This window comes from Amphiprion ocellaris, chromosome 15 (assembly GCF_022539595.1).
Source record: "Amphiprion ocellaris isolate individual 3 ecotype Okinawa chromosome 15, ASM2253959v1, whole genome shotgun sequence".
NCBI lineage: Eukaryota > Metazoa > Chordata > Actinopteri > Pomacentridae > Amphiprion > Amphiprion ocellaris.
This window is the reverse complement of record NC_072780.1, coordinates 24006552-24022637: the sequence shown is the minus strand read 5'-3', so window position 1 is coordinate 24022637 and position 16086 is coordinate 24006552. Positions and strand designations below refer to the sequence as shown.

The following is a 16086-nucleotide window of genomic DNA, read 5'->3' as shown; positions in this document are numbered from 1 at the left end:
CGATTTATCGCCCAGCCCTAGTTTCTACATTGAACCAAATAGTGTGTGTAAACCTAAATCAGAAAATAAAGGACCCATACGTGAAACAAACTCCAGTCTCCTTGATGATGGTCTTGTTGAAAACTTAAATCTTCACCGCCTTCCATACTTTAATTTCATTAACAAACTGAATAATAAACTGAACAGTTATGAAATGCATTAAGAACAAGAATTGCACTTCTGCATTCAAGCTGTTCCTGAATGTTATGTAGGTGATCATTATCCTTGTTGCAGTAGGGCACCATCTGAAATGTAACGTCAAAAGAGTAGGGTGTACTGTGACTCCAAAAGCTCCAAAAGATGGCACTAACCTGTATTCTGTACATGTATGTAAAAACAAGTATTGTACCATTAGCTATAGTACCGTATTGCACAAACTGATAGACCCTATCACTGTTTAATACTTCTAGCGACCTGAGGGGGCATTCACTCAGACTACATGCAATTCTGTGTTCCCGAGTAGAGAGTATTGTCAGTTTAACTAGCAATGGGCACCACTTTTTTATAATGCCTATTCTCATCCAGCCAGTGCTAACCTATTTTATACCATACATTCTGCAACAACTAGTACTCTTCCTTTCTGATACCTGTGTAACACTGGATGGTATATAAAGACCCGACTGCAAAATGTCATGATTGGTCCTGATCCTGATGACATCATCATGACACAAGCTAAGGACATGCCTAAAGGATAAATTTCTCTTTTTGGAGTTTACATTTACAAATTAATGAAAAGGACAAGATCATTGCACATCGCCTAATAGGCCAATTCATTTAAAATGAATGCTATTTTAAAGCACGGATGCGTTCTGTGGCATACCTTGAAGTTGTTCAATAAGAGTCCAGGCCATTCGAGAGCCTTGAGCATCAAAGACAACATGACCCTGAAAGAAAAGGCCAGAATATCAACATTTTAATACCTTCCTCCATCCCTTTCACAGTGTCAGTCTTTCACTCCCTCTCTCATATTGCCATCCAGCAATCTCAACCCTCCTCCCTTTCAGCTCCTTTCTCCGTTGGATTTTGTACTTACTGAAACTCCTTCAAAGGAACTGGTGTTCATTGCTCGATAGATCTCAACAGTGATATCTCGATTGTTGTAGTTGAAATCTTCTAGACGGTGACCCTTGGCTTTTAGGGGCCCCACGGTCTTGTTGAGGGCCAGAGCTAGAGCCCACACAGCATCATAGGCCAGTGGGGCCTCCTGGAAACCACCTGTCTCTTCTGGATTTTTACCACCAAGTTTAGACATCAGCTGGGCTAGAAACTCCTGAGAGGTCTGAAGAAGAGAGGAAAAGATGGTTACACATAGGTAATGTTTGATCATTTACTTACAACATCTGAATAAATTATCTCAAATATGTTGATTGGACATATATTTGAAGTTATGTAAAACGCTGATTTAATTCACCCAAGGTCAATTAATTTACTGAAGTTTTTTCTGAACTTAGTACTCTGACAGTATTTTTTGAATTAGCATGATTCCAGCAAGTGATCTTGAAATGCATAATTAATTCATGCTATGGTCCCATGCACTTTAAGGTACCAAATAATTTGTAAAAGGTGCCAATTGTTACTTGGAAAGCCTAATCAGTTGCAACAAAATCTATACAACTAACTGCTTTAAATTTCACCAACTGAATCACCAGCTATATTTCTTTAAAGCCTTTAAAGATATTAAATTTTTCTGTATGAATCTCCCATGGGCAATAAGATTGCTTTCAAACCCCCTGTAAATAATCCCCCTGTAAAAAAGAACATTCAAGTGATTGTTGGCAGTAACTATAAATGTAGCTCAGGTAATCAGAAAGGACAACTACCACATAAGTAGAAATATTTACAATAGAGCAATAAAAAGATGGCTAAGCATACTGCAAACATGCTCTGTTAAGATAATCCAACTCATTTTATTTGAATATAAAACCTGAAGTAAGCACTAGTCCCTCTATAGCAATATTATTTTACAGGTCATGGTTTAATTTTTTCTTCCACATTAGTTTGGTGAACTTGGAGGTTTGTTTACAAGCTAATTGATTGTCTGATTGCATGTGTTCCTTGGCCTACTGGACAGCAATTACATTGGGAAAAAGCTCACCTTCTTTGAATTTTCTATCTACACCCTCCACATTGCAAAAGCAAACAGCTGCAAAAGTGGAAAAACTACAGCTGCTTTGGGCCTCCATCACTTTTTCCACTGGATGGTTTCAGAAACAGTATTGCTATGTACTCAGAAGGGCCCTCTCCTGGACAGCAATGTTCAGACATCAATCTTTTCTTCCATATTACCTCAAATCATCATACCTTAGAGCAACATCCACACTGTAATCATCTTTTTTTTTAAAAAAACTGTAAGTGCTCCTATGATGCATTTACCTAGTTGGTAACCAACATTATGAGTTCCTAAGATGTGCCACCCAGTTATCACAAATTAAAGGTGTTAAATAACTGCCTTGACTTTTGCGGGGAAATGAAAGGGTCTGCAGTGAGGCTATGTACTTCTGTGTAGAAATGTGCTATCCATATCCATCATTCCATTGTCTATACACCTCTCAATCCTCATCAGGGTCATGGGGGTGCTGGAGTCTATCCTAGCTGACTTAGGGTGAAGGCAGGGGACAGGTCCCCAGTCTATCACAGGGGCTACACATAGAGACAAACAGTCACACTCACATTCACACCTATGGATAATTTAGAATCACCAATTAACCTCAGCATGTTTTTAGACTGTGGGAGGAAACCGGAGAACCCAGAGAAAACCCACACATGCACAGGGAGAACATTCAAACTCCATACAGAAAGATCCCAGGCCAGGACGCGAACCGGGGATCTTCTAGCTGCAAGACAACAGCGCTAACCACCAAGATACTGTGCAGCCCCTCAGCATCCATAATCATATTCTTCATTGTTTGTTGCATCTATTTCACCACAAGTTAGAAATTAAAGTAAGATAGCTGCTAAGTCTTAAGTATGTTCAAAATTTTGAACAGTAAAAAGCCACTTGCACCTGTGGTCCTAACAGTTCCATCCATTATCTATATACCATTTTATCCTCTGTAGGGTTGCAGGGGAGCTGGAGTCTGTGCCAGCTGATTTATGGTGAAGGCAAGGTTCTCCCTGGACAGGTCGCCACTCCGTTACAGGGCCACACAGAAAGGCAGACAATCAAGCACACTCACATTATTACTGATGGATAATTCTAATCACAAAATCACCCCAGTTCAATTCAATTCAATTTTATTTATATAGCGCCAATTACATTCAAATTGTCTCGAGACGCTTTACAGAACCCATATGCCTGACCCCCAGAGCAAGCCAAAAGGCGACAGTGGCAAGGAAAACACCCTTTTAACAGGGAAAAAAACCTCGAGCAGAACCCGGCTCTAATGTGGGGGGACCCATCTGCCTGCTGGCCGGGCGGGTTGAGAGGGACAGAAGAGGTAGAGAGGTAGAGATGGAGGGGTAGAGGTAGAGATAGAGGGATACAGATAGAGGGGTAGAGATAGAGAGGTGGGGGGTGGGACACAAGGACCATAAAACACAGCCACACATCTGAAGCATCCAGCTCTGGGACCAGGGACACTCGGAGAAAGGACACAGAAAGAAACAGAGTGAATGTAATGCAATAATGGTATATATAGTAAATACATAGGTAGTTAGAGAAGGGCTCAGTGCATCAAGAGAGGTTCCCCAGCAGCCTAGGCCTATAGCAGCATAACTAGGGGCAAACTAAAGGGACGTCAAGAGGGGAAGTCAGTTGTGTAAATGAAAACACCAGCTCACCCCGTCAGGGTCACCCAGTCAGCCCTAACTATAAGCTTTGTCGAAAAGGAAGGTTTTAAGCCTGGTCTTAAAAATAGAGAGGGTGTCCGCCTCCCGAACCCAAACTGGGAGCTAGTTCCACAGGAGAGGTGCCTGATAACTGAAGGCTCTGCCTCCCATTCTACCTAGTATCTCTTTGGACTAGGGGAGGAAGCCAGAGCACCTGGTGAAAACTGCCAACCCACACAGACACAGGGACTTTTTAGCTGTGAGTCAGTAGTGTTATAAGGGCTTTCGACCGGGGTGGAGCCCGTTAGTTGGAGCCAGTGCCCGACTTGGCGCTGGTTTTTTGTCTTTCCACCACCGGAGCTGCGGCTCCGGGCTCCAAAAACTGGGGCTTTTTCGGCCACCAACTCGTTGCTGGGCCAGACTTGGCCAGAGTTGAGAGCCGAGCATATCACGGGCAGGGGGCGGGGTGACATCTAAAAAGATAAACATAGATATGATCATCAACTTATTGCGTGTGTTTAACCGCTAAGTAATCAATGCAAGTGTAGTCGAAGCTAAGTAGCTAAGCTAACGCTAGCACGTTTACTGTTAAGTATCCAAACATCTTTGATAATTACCTTTCTTCTCAAATGTGATCGCCGGGCATTGGAACGGCGACGCCGATGGGTAACCCCTAACAGAAGGTTTTGCTGCTCAACGATGGCGACACACACTAGCAAAGCCATGAACACCACTCCAATGAAGTCCTCCATTGTTGTTGTGTGGGTTTCCGTACGGCGCGAACACTGTTGAACGGTTACGTACGCAGTGACGTACACACGTTTTGTGGTGGCGCAATGACGCAGCTCCAACTTTGCTCCTTCCGAATGGAAACACAAACCCGTTCTGGGGCGGCACGAGATTTGAACCAAAAAAGCACTGGCTCTCAACTTTGAACCAACCTAGCACCTGGTGCTCTTTGGTCGAAAGCCCCTATTAGTGCACCACAGTGCCACCTTAACATGGTAGTGTGCTATTGCTATTGTCATCTTTGATGTTATTTTTGAGAGCTTCAGGATATACTGCTGCTTGGACATACTGGTAGTGAACACCGTTTCTTGGTTGTCATGAAATATAACATAAAAACCAACCAACTGTGATGTTCTTAGAAATTGTGTTTCAACACTGTGCTGTTTGTTTCTTTAGCAGCATGTGTAATGACGAAAAGATGCATGAAATGTATGCATCATAGTTATACTTCCCAAACAATTTAGGACATGCAATGAGATTCCTCTGGTGACATTCTGAAGACACAATGTCACACAATCCATAAGGTCATAAAATTTCATAATGTTTGGATTTTTTAAAAATTATTTTATTTCCTTTTAGACTTGTTTCCTTTTTTGCACATGGCCACAAATTTCAGTATTTCAGAGAACTAATTTCCAGTTGCATGCTGCTAATATATAGCTGAAAGTAACCTTTTACAACTAGGGATACTGTAAATGTGGGACGACTCCTGAGTTGTCTGCCTGACATCAAGAGCTGAATGGCGTAGAACATCCTAACAGTCTTGCTACATTGCAGACTTGATTTGCCATTTAACTCAAGCCATATCAATTGCTTTCCCCCAGTCCAATCAAAGTGCAGCTGCTAGACACTCAACTAACTGCCGTAATTCCACCTTTGTGATGACTTGTGTAATTTTCTTGATTAGATGGTTGTGCTTATAACCTCTTATAATATTGTCATTAATACTAGTATGAGTGACTTTTTTTCACATTACTCAAGGTGACCAGGCTTTTCCTGTCCATGTCCCTTAGCTTTTAAAGCCTCTGCATCAAATCTCAGGCTAATCAACTTTGGAGTACATTTAAAATATCTTCATAAAACTCACAAATGCAGACACTACAACTCTACTACACACCACAATAAATAAACTGAGATAATTTTAATAAAATTTACAAGTTGTTTAACAGAAAATGGCAGAGAAAAAAAATATAACCAAAAGTGGCTCAAAAGGCACCTACAACTGGACAAGAGTGAGCACAACACACAACAGGAAATGCCAGACTAAAACAGAAAATATATAAAACAAGTATACAGTCATGGAAAAAAATGATTAGACCACGCTTGTTTTCTTCAATGTCTTGTTCATTTCAATGCCTGGTAACACTAAAGGTATATTACTTGAAGAAAACATGACAAAAATGCAGCTGATTATGTAATACTTCATATCCTATTTGACATGCTTAAGCTTAATTGTATTCCCAGGGTATACAAGAGGCCATTTTATGTCATAAACAGCACTGCACATGCAAAGGCCTAGAGTGGTTCCTGCTTACATTCAAGCCATAATACAACTCAGAAGTTGTCAGTTCTCACATAATGCCTAAAACAAAAGAATTATGTGAAGCCGCAAAGGCAGCCATCGTAGCACTGCTGGAAATTGGCATGAGTGAGAGACAGGCACGGAAAAAACTGAAGATCTCCAAGACAGCCGTTCATTACATCAAGAAAAAACAAGCCGAACATTGTACTACCAAACTGCTAGCAGGTCACGGCAGGAAACATTGCTCTACCCCACAAGATGACCATGCACTCATCCGTTCCTGTGTCAGGAATCGTCGTCAGACCTTGGGATCTTAAAAATGAGTGGGAACTGTGGAGAAATGTGACTTGTTCGGCAAGGACAGTTCCAAATGGACGGAAGTCACAAGGCAGGAAGAAGCTTTCCATCAATGGAAGGTAGAGGAAAGCTAGTACCAGGCATTAAAATGAACAAGAAATTGAAGAAAACAAGAGTGGTATAATAATTTTTTCCATGACTATATGTATAAGTATATGGGATTGACCCATTCCAACTTTACCATACTCAACTGGTACAAAGAACACAGCACATTACTCTGGCTCATTCTTTCCTGCTCCTAGTTCATTTTGGACATCATCACATTTATTCCACTCAATTTCTGTCTGAAAACCAGAGGCGACTGAGTAAATTCAGTAATTCTAATCCTATGTCTCTATTGAAAAGCTATTTGGTGCTATGTCTGCTATTTTAATGTGTTATATAATTAACAGTAGCTTGATTTACCTGTGAAGTAAAATGTTGTTGGTCCAATATATGGTCATCAGGTCTCCAAATATTCTTTTGAATCTTGTTTTTCATTAAAGAAAAAAAAACTCATTGAAATATGATTCAGCATAACTAGTTTGCAGAGTAGCTTTGTTTGCATCAGTAATCTTTCCAACAATTGTTTCCAATAGATTCTGATAAGGTATGGTACCTGTAAATGACAAATCCTAAGCATTTTATTCCAAGAATGTATTCTTCGGAGAAAGGTTTTTCCACATTTTTAAAATTTTTAATAACCTATAAAGGAACCTACTCTGCAACAGATACAAACAATGTTAATTTAGCTAGTGCAACTAAATATAAAAAAGGCCTTTGTGCTTTCATTAAAGATCCACCACAGCCACTGCAGCTGCAGATGATTCTCTGGAACACCACTGATAAGCCACATTAGGAGATAACATGTGTCTTACCAGCTTGGAGGCTCCTCGCACTGTCTCTGGGTTGAGCATGACAATCTCAGTGGTCACATGGCCCTCCACAGCCTCTGTCATCTGCTCCACAGTACAGTTGATGGATGCATCCTTGATCTTAAACCAGTTATCTGCGTACCAGCCAATTAGGAACCAAACATATTTTTTCCCATACAGCTTCTCCTTGTACACCTATAGACAGACAGTTAAGCAATGACACCAGGAAGAGAAATTTAATGTCATGACTTGGTGTAAGAACATATTATTGCGTATGTGACAAATTATTCGATTCATTTTTGTTTGACAAAAAGACATGGTGATTTGTTTGTGTTTACATTTTAATAGTGCGATCAAAATTCACCTGTGGTAAGTTGCATTACCTTTTAACTTTTGCTATGTTCTACTGTGATAGTGATATGTGAGATAGCACATGTCAAGACATTTTACCTCTCAGCTAAAAGGATTCTTCAGTTCTGAAGGATTACCATGACCAGGATGACTGAGAATCATGGACATGTTTTTATAGTGGTTCCCTATCTTGCTTGTTTGTTTTATCCACGTTTACAAAAAATCCTCAGGGAACTTTTGCTGTTTTCAAGAAGTTAAGATTTAAGGTGTCTTTGGACAGAGACAACAATTAACAGTAATTCAGTGAGGAGTGTGTAAGAGCTCAGATCAGTAAAATGTTGTGCTAGAAAATTAGAGACCTGCCTTTATGACAGATTCTTAATTGTAAACATTTGCATGACCTCTGTAATTACCTTTGCTCTCAAGCATGAAAGCTAAACGGATGAATCATTTTTTAAATAACTCGTTGTTCACTATTTCTTCAATAAAATCATCCAATTCATCTTTTAGGTTCTTTAAAATTTCCTTTCAACTGCAGTGAGATAGACAGCACAAATAGCAGAGATTTCCGTTCACATATATACACAAGTGCATAAAAATAAAAAATAAAACCACAAAATCTTAACCTGTCAGAAAGAGGGAATAGCACATTTCACTGATTGAGAGGACCAAATTTTAGCAATGAAACTGAGTTCACCGTAAATCTTTCATAAAATTACTTGCATTCCAGTACTTGTTATGTGCAATTGATACTTTGTATGAATGAATGTGAATAGGAGAAGGCAAGTACCTCACAAAAGACCTTCCTGGCCTCCGTCTCATAGAACAGGCCAACAATAATTCTGGCATCTTGGCGCTTAGAGGTGTAAAAGAAAAAGGACAGAGTCACACATGGGAATAAAAAGCACAAGTTAAACCCCTGCAGTGTGGTATGGGAGCCAGCCCTGCACCACACAGTGGAGTTCTTCTCCAGTCAGTTACATTCATGCTGTTACCATGGTTTCTTCTGAAATGGTCCATTAATCTTGCAGACCAAAACTAGGCCAGCATGCTGAGCAAGGTCATTGTAAGATGTGTGTGTCAGAAAGAAAGAATGTCAGGCAACACAAGTTGAGGAAGAAGAGGAAGGAAGGGTGTAGGGGGTAAGCAAGTACAAATAGATTGAGGCTCAGTATGTCATGCTTTTCCTAAACAATGTGCAGACATTTGTGACCCCTCATCAGAGTCATACTTGAAACAAAAAACTAACTACAATTATTACCTCACAGTTATAGTTCTCCATCAACCATACCAATTGGAGTTTACATCAATGTCTGTCCAGACTAATACAATATACGAAGTGAAGACTACAAAAGACATTTAGTTAAAGGTACTAAGTGTGTTTTGTGGCAAAATTGACATTATTACTATACTAGTATGTATGACTCCAGTGAATAATTTGAAAAACATTCAGTCTTCTTTGGAGGCTATGGATGTTGCTATAAAGAAATTACAAAGTCTAAAAGATGGATGCTTCACACACACCTTCAACTTGACAGTATAGAAGATCTGTACAGTCATTATAGTTTTCAAGTTTGGCATCCAAGATTAGTGTCACTGTAATTCAGTCTTGACCAAACTAAAATATGTCAAATATGGTCCCAGTCTCCCCTCGTAGTCCCGAGTTATGGTGTTGACTAATGAAAAGTGTTTTTGTTGATGAACAGAAAAAATTTCTGCACTGTTGGCCTTTTGAATACTAAATGTCACCATTTCATTTTGTTATCCTATTTATGTGAAATTTTCTCATAATTAGCATGTGATATTTTTGAGTTATGTTCAAAACTGAGTATTGTGAGATCACAGTGACCCTTAGCCTTTGACAACCAAATTCTAATCAGTTAATCATTGGGTCCATGTGGTCATACCTGAGGTACTGTTCATGAGAATTCAGACTAAGGTAGCTTCGTTCAGAGTTCCCTTGTGTTGCTGCTAGTGGCTGAACATTAGAACTGAGTCTTACGTTTTTGTGCTGTATTCCAGCAACACCACATTATTCCATGTCTAAATGTTGTACAGAAATTGCGCCAGGATGACGTCAACCTAGTGTAGCGTAAAAATTGAAAGAAACTGTCATAGTGAGATTGTTTTCTTTTGCACCATTGTGCATGCACAGAGACTAAAACAAACACCTGCACTCAATGACTGCATCAACCAAACTACACTGTAAGTGATAGCAGTTGAAATATAAAAAAATTCTTGTCATCAGTAGTTCTTTATCTGTATTGTCCCAAGAGTAACAACCAATAATCCACAATCATAATCCACAGATGTATCTAAAAATCCTGCAGAAAAAACAGTGCCTTTCTAACAACCGATTAATGTCTGTTTGAGATAAGTTCAGTTTTCCTCTCTTGTTCAGCAGAGCATAAGGGGCACACAGGACAGCATTTAAAAACGGGCAAATTAATTTGTAGGTATTTCAGTGGATGGATTACATGTAGCAAATGGCAGCCGCGTCTACAACATTTTAAGAAGATCAGTGACAGGCAGAGACTCGGGTTGCTGCTGGAGCGAGGACTATCACAATCCAAGCAGCTAGAACCCAACGGTGCCTCAGTGAATTTGTGCTGCATTTTCCCATCTATAGCAACAGAAACATGCAGTTGCTATGCAGCAATGATTTTCTGGGTCATCTGTGGTTTGAGTTGGCTACCAAAGCCTGTGCAGAGGGATAGACTTCGTTGAAAATAACAACCAGACAACACAAGACAAAGATGTGCCCTAAATAAATGTCAGTCTTCAAAAAGTTGCCAGAGAATTGTTCAGTCTACTTAAGTATAAACTAGTCACTGATGAGGCATGAATGGGGTACAACACTTGACAGGAAAGCCGTTTTCATTCATTAATTGACTTTAGTCACGTTTATGCTGATGTTCTTTTGTTCATTGCTAAACTATTGTCAGTGTACTTCCTCACAAGTGAGGGATATTACATTGAAGTGTGTAGAAGTGTCAGTTTTCACAAACAGCAATGTTAAACCATCTGAAATTATACTTTCTACAAAAAATATCTCTTAAATAAAGACAAAGTCTTTTCAGCAGAGAGGCAAGTGTGTACACTACCGTTAAAAAGTTTGAGGTCACTTATAAATGTCATTTTTGAAAGAATGCAGTTTTTTTTCCAATGAAGATTACATTAAATAAATCAGAAATACATTCTGATTAATGTGTTATTGTGGTAAATGACTATTCTAGATAGAAACGGCTGATTACATCAGCATAAAATACACAAGCAGATGGGAGTTAGGAAGAGAGATATTTCTCCTATACTAGCTTCTCTTCACGGGCTTCCTGTGAAATCCAGAATAGAATTTCAAATCCTTCTCCTGACATACAGAGCTCTTAACAACCAATCTCCAGGGTATCTTCAAGACCTTATAATACCATATTATCCTAGCAGAACTCTTCACTCTCAGACTGCAGCATTACTTGTAGTTCTCAGAATTTCTAAAGGTAAAATGGGAGGCAGAGTCTTCAGTTATCAGGCACCCCTCCTGTGAAACCAGCTCCCAGTTTGGGTTCGGGAGGCGGACACCCTTTCTACTTATAAGACCCGGCTTAAAACATTCCATTTTGACAACGCTTACAGTTAGGGCTGACTTGGGTGACCCTGAGGGGGTCAGTTGGAACCCACATGTATGGGGCAGAAATGACTTCTTCTTCGATGTTCTTTAGCTGCCCCTAGTTAAGCTGCTGTAGGCCTTGGCTGCTGGGGGACCTCTTTTGATGTACTTACCCCTTCTCTCATTACCCATGTATTCACTATATTCACCATTATTGCACTGCATTCACTTTGTGTCTCCCTGTGTCCTTTCTCTGTGTGTCCCTGGTCCCAGAGCTGGATCCTTCTGATTTGTGGTCGCTGTCCCACCAACTGGCTTAGTCTCCATTATGTCCACTGTGGGATGCTGCTGCTGTCTTTCCTCCAATCCACTGCTTCCAGCTGCCATTTCCACTGATCGATTCTGCATCACCCTCACTATACTTGGTATGCTCATCTACACACTTTGCATCTTACTACCAGCTATACTGAAAATATCTACATAGGGGTACAGAGGCTCATTATCAGCAACCATCACTCCTGTGTTCTAATGGTACATTGTGTTAGCTAATCATGTTGAAAGTCTAACGATTAGAAAACCCTTGTGCAATTATGTTAGCACATGAAAAATGTGAGTTTTCATGGAAAACGTGAAATTGTCTGAATGACCCCAAACTTTTGAATTGGTAGTGTATGTATGTTGTTCAAAAAGTGTACATTAAAACACATTTTTCATAAAAAGTAAATGTGGAGGAAGAATTGACAGCAAATTAAAATACGAGCAGAAGAGCTAAACTATGATCACATACATTTGTCTCTTTTATCTCTCCCAAGTTGAACACTGAATTTGAGAATATAGGATGTATATTTTTATTTGTAATTCTGATTTTCGCATCTCTCCCCAATTGGGGGAGAGCGACGGGTCAGCCACGGTACAGCACCCCTGGAGCAGGAAGGGTTAAGGGGCTCAAGGGCCCAACGGTGGCCACATCGAGGCTTGAACCTCTGACCTTCTGATCAGTAGTCTAGAGACTTAACCGTTGTGCCACCACTGCCCTGAAGTTTTCCAGGAGGATGGCGCCCGCTGGTCTTGAACCAGGGACCTCCACGTTGGGAGCCCTGTGTTCAGCCTTGTGAGCTGTACCAGCTCCCTAAGCTATACCAGCTCCCTATATGATGTACTTCCTTTCTATAAAAGTACATTTTCAAAAAGTTTATGGTAATAAAGCTTACTGATTTGATATGAAACTGTACTGTATTTGCTGCAGCAAGCATGAGAAATCTCACAGTCAGTGATCATAAATGAACATAAGCTAACCGAAAAGCCATCTACTCCCCAAACACTGCACGGATTGAGAAGTATACAGATGTAAAGCTTACATGCAGTAAACACTAGTTTGAAGACAGTGTCAGAAAGAACTTCCAAGCACAAGAACATCAATTTTCAGTCATGTAAATCGCAGTGCTGTCACAGGCTTCACAGTGTACATCTGGTATAGACCTGCCCTGTATCTTCATATGTTCAGAGAGTTGCTGCTCATTTGTGCAGTGAGAACTGTTATTCATTGTTAAAACTTTTAAGCTATTTAACACCTTAGCATTTTGTTTCTACTTAAAAAAAAAAAAAAAAAGACCTAAATTCAGTCAGTAACAGCTCCACAAATGTAAGGCCAAAATTACCAACACTGGGCTTTATGGATCAGAGACGTGTGGGAGAATTTTGGCATCGTCTGTAATCTGTAGTTTGTTTAATTTATCCAAGAATCCAGGAGCTCTCTAAGTTGAACTGTTCAGATATGCCCTGACTGACTGGTGTTCAGCTTCCTGGTATATGTAAGAATAGGTGGTGTTCTGGTACCTTGAGGTTTTTGACAGCCACAGCAGGGTCGGTGAGGAAACTCTGACGTACGCTGATTTCAATCCCTGCTTCCCTCACCCTCTCCTCTAGATCATCCAGTGTCTGTGAAACACAGAGACACACAGAATAATGAGGATGCAGAAGATGATATATTGACAGAGACAGCAACCAAAATAGGAATGAGAGAAGTAAGTGAAGGATAAATTGCAGAAAGAAATGTGGGGAACAGTAGACAGCAATTGAAGTAGCACCAAAGTAGAGAAGGGGAAGAAGAGTCGGTAATTTTGAAAGATAATGATGGGTGATGGCATCAATGATAAGATGAAACAGTAGGTGACAAGAGTAAGGGAGAAAAACACCACAGTAGACATGATAGGAGATGAGAAAGATAAGAAAAAGGAGGGATATAACAAACAAAAAAAAGTACCCCTATTTTTTTTGGGGGGGGGACCCAGGCGCAGTCACAGATATGGCAGAGACAGGTGGCAACAGAAACAGGTCTTTATCTTAACAAAACAAAAACTAAACCAATACAGACAAGAGAAAACAAATCAGGAGTAAACTAAACCAAATCTAATACTAAAATAAACTACACTACTAAACCTGCAAAAACCCACAGCTGGACTACAAAAACCAAACAGGAATACTAAACCAGACCACAAAACAATGTGCTTACAAAACCAGGGGGGAACAGAACTCACGGGGCAAGAAAGGCAGACACGTGGAATCTGGAAACCGGCAGGGAAACAAGACTAGCAGACAGAAAGCTGAAGACAGAGAGCACTGGCAGTTATCCAGGAATGGGGGTGACAAGAGTCCAAGTGGGGCTATGGCAGGCTGGAGACTGAAGCAGGGCAGGCGAGAATCCGGAGAAGAACAGAGTCCAGGTGGAGGAAATCCAGTGGGAAAAACAGAGTCCAAGAGTGGGGGAAGCAGAGTCCAAAAGAGAGTACTGAGTCCGTGAGTCCCTGAAGGCATGTGTGTCAATAACCCAGCAGGGAGTGAATGAAAGCACAGAGCTTAAATAGCTGGAGGTGAGGTAGAGAACAGGTGAAAGGAGTGAACTAATTACTGCAGCTGATTTGCATTACTGCAATCAGCAAGGTGCAGGCAGGTGAGTGAGACAAGGGAGAGAGACAGACGCAGAGACCAACAGACGCAAACAGAGGGAGCCAGAGGGACAAGGCAAGGAGAGAGAGACAACAGGGAGAGAAATGACAGGATGAGTGAAAGAAATACCAGAGGGACAGATGACAAAGACAGGAAGAAGGAGAGAGAAGGAGGAAAGTGGAAGGAGAAGAACAGGGCTAGAGCAGGGATCATAACACCTTTATCACATCACTCTGTGACAGATGTCTCATTTCTGGAAGGATGGTTGTCATTGTTTTTTTTCTGTCGAGGGAAATATCTGTTGATGAAGATCTTATTGCTTTACAGCCTGTGCTGTTTTGGAAGTTCTCAGTCATTAACAATAGTACACATACACTTGTAAAGACCATGTATATCATGGCATTCTTGAATTTCCAGTGACTCCCACAACTTGTGATTTTCTATGGTGTGCTTGAGGTCATTGTAACACTTGACTGCACCCACAACCCAACCTTTTGGCTGGTTACTTTAGGTTTTCCTGAAGAATATGGATGTAATCTTCCTTCTTCATTATTACATTTACTTTGTGTAAAGCACCAGTACGACTGCAACCAAGACAGCTCCAGAGCAAAATACTACCACCACCATGCTTAAAGGTATCTTTGGTGTTCTTGGGGTTAAAGGCCTCACCTTCTCTCTGAATTTTTGTTTAATCTGACACAGAACTTTCCTCCACCAGGCCCTTTTTTGTCTGTGTGATCAGCAGCAAACAGCAGCTTCTGCAGGAATGGATCCCTCTTGCATGGTGTAGCGTACTCAGGAGCAGAACATTCCAAAGCACCACACAAACATCCAAAGACCCTTTCCCAAACCTGTAAATATGGTAAGACACCATTTCAGAAGACTGCTAACCCAAAATCCACCTCAAAATGGAACATCTGCTGATCTGATGTTTACCAATAATTTCTGCAACATTTTGCCGCAATGGCAGCCTCTCAGCTCATGGTGATGTACACCACTGTGGACACTGACACCTGTATTCCAGCAGTTTCTAATTCATTGCAGATCTGCTTTTTGGTTATTCTTGGTTGACTCTTCATCATCCTGACCAATTGTCTCTTAACAGCAGGTGATAGGTTGAGTTTTTTTTCCTGGTTGTCGCAGTGACACAACTGCACTGTGCACTTTATCCTTGCTAACAATTGTTTGCACAATAGATTTAGAGAACAAACGCATCTTTGAAATGGCTCAAAGTGACTTTTCTGACTTGTTCAAGTCAATGATTTGCTATTTCAGATCTGTTCTCACCTTCTTCAGAAACTGATGCTGTTAAAGGACTACTTCACCATCCCAGACAACTCCTTCCTGCAGTTTCTAGAAGATAGAGGTTCTGACAAATCATTGTCTGGTAAGCTAAAACTGCGATGTCTGGTTATACTTTTACTGACTTCGTCTAGAAATGTTCAGCCTAACCCATGGCCTATCACCTTCATGCATTGTCTCTCAACTCCATCAGATTTTAAAAGTAGACCAGATCTTGGTTTTATACATTTAAATGTTGTAAGTCTTGACCCAAGATGGATATGATCAGAATCTGGGCAAATACAACAAACGCTGACATAATGGTTCTATCAGAAATTTGACTTAAGAAATCCAAAACAGATTATTCAATTTGTATTGATGGTTAAAAAGTGTACAGAACTGATAGGGTAGGTAAAGGAGAAGGGGTCACCATGTATGTCAAATCAAAGTTCATTAGCTCAGTTTCCTTGTCAGTCACTAAAGCTAAAGAGTTTGAGATCCTGGCCGTCAAAGTGGGTGTGTCAAAGGATTCTCGTATCACGGTGGTTGGCTGTTACAGACCCCCAGCTGCATCA

General features: G+C 40.6%; 1 protein-coding gene across 3 annotated transcripts in view; it reads right to left on the bottom strand.

The window, feature by feature from the left end:
• Positions 1-16086, bottom strand: part of gabbr1b (gamma-aminobutyric acid (GABA) B receptor, 1b) — a 124548-nt gene that overhangs the window by 74748 nt on the left and 33714 nt on the right. For all 3 annotated transcript variants that reach the window (XM_055017657.1, XM_055017656.1, XM_055017655.1), the window contains 5 exons: positions 13121-13222; positions 8471-8536; positions 7333-7524; positions 1073-1318; positions 860-923 (listed from right to left, as the gene is read on the bottom strand). In XM_055017657.1, the coding sequence (XP_054873632.1) occupies positions 860-923; positions 1073-1318; positions 7333-7524; positions 8471-8536; positions 13121-13222 (670 nt within the window). The remainder of the gene's footprint in view (positions 1-859; positions 924-1072; positions 1319-7332; positions 7525-8470; positions 8537-13120; positions 13223-16086) is intronic.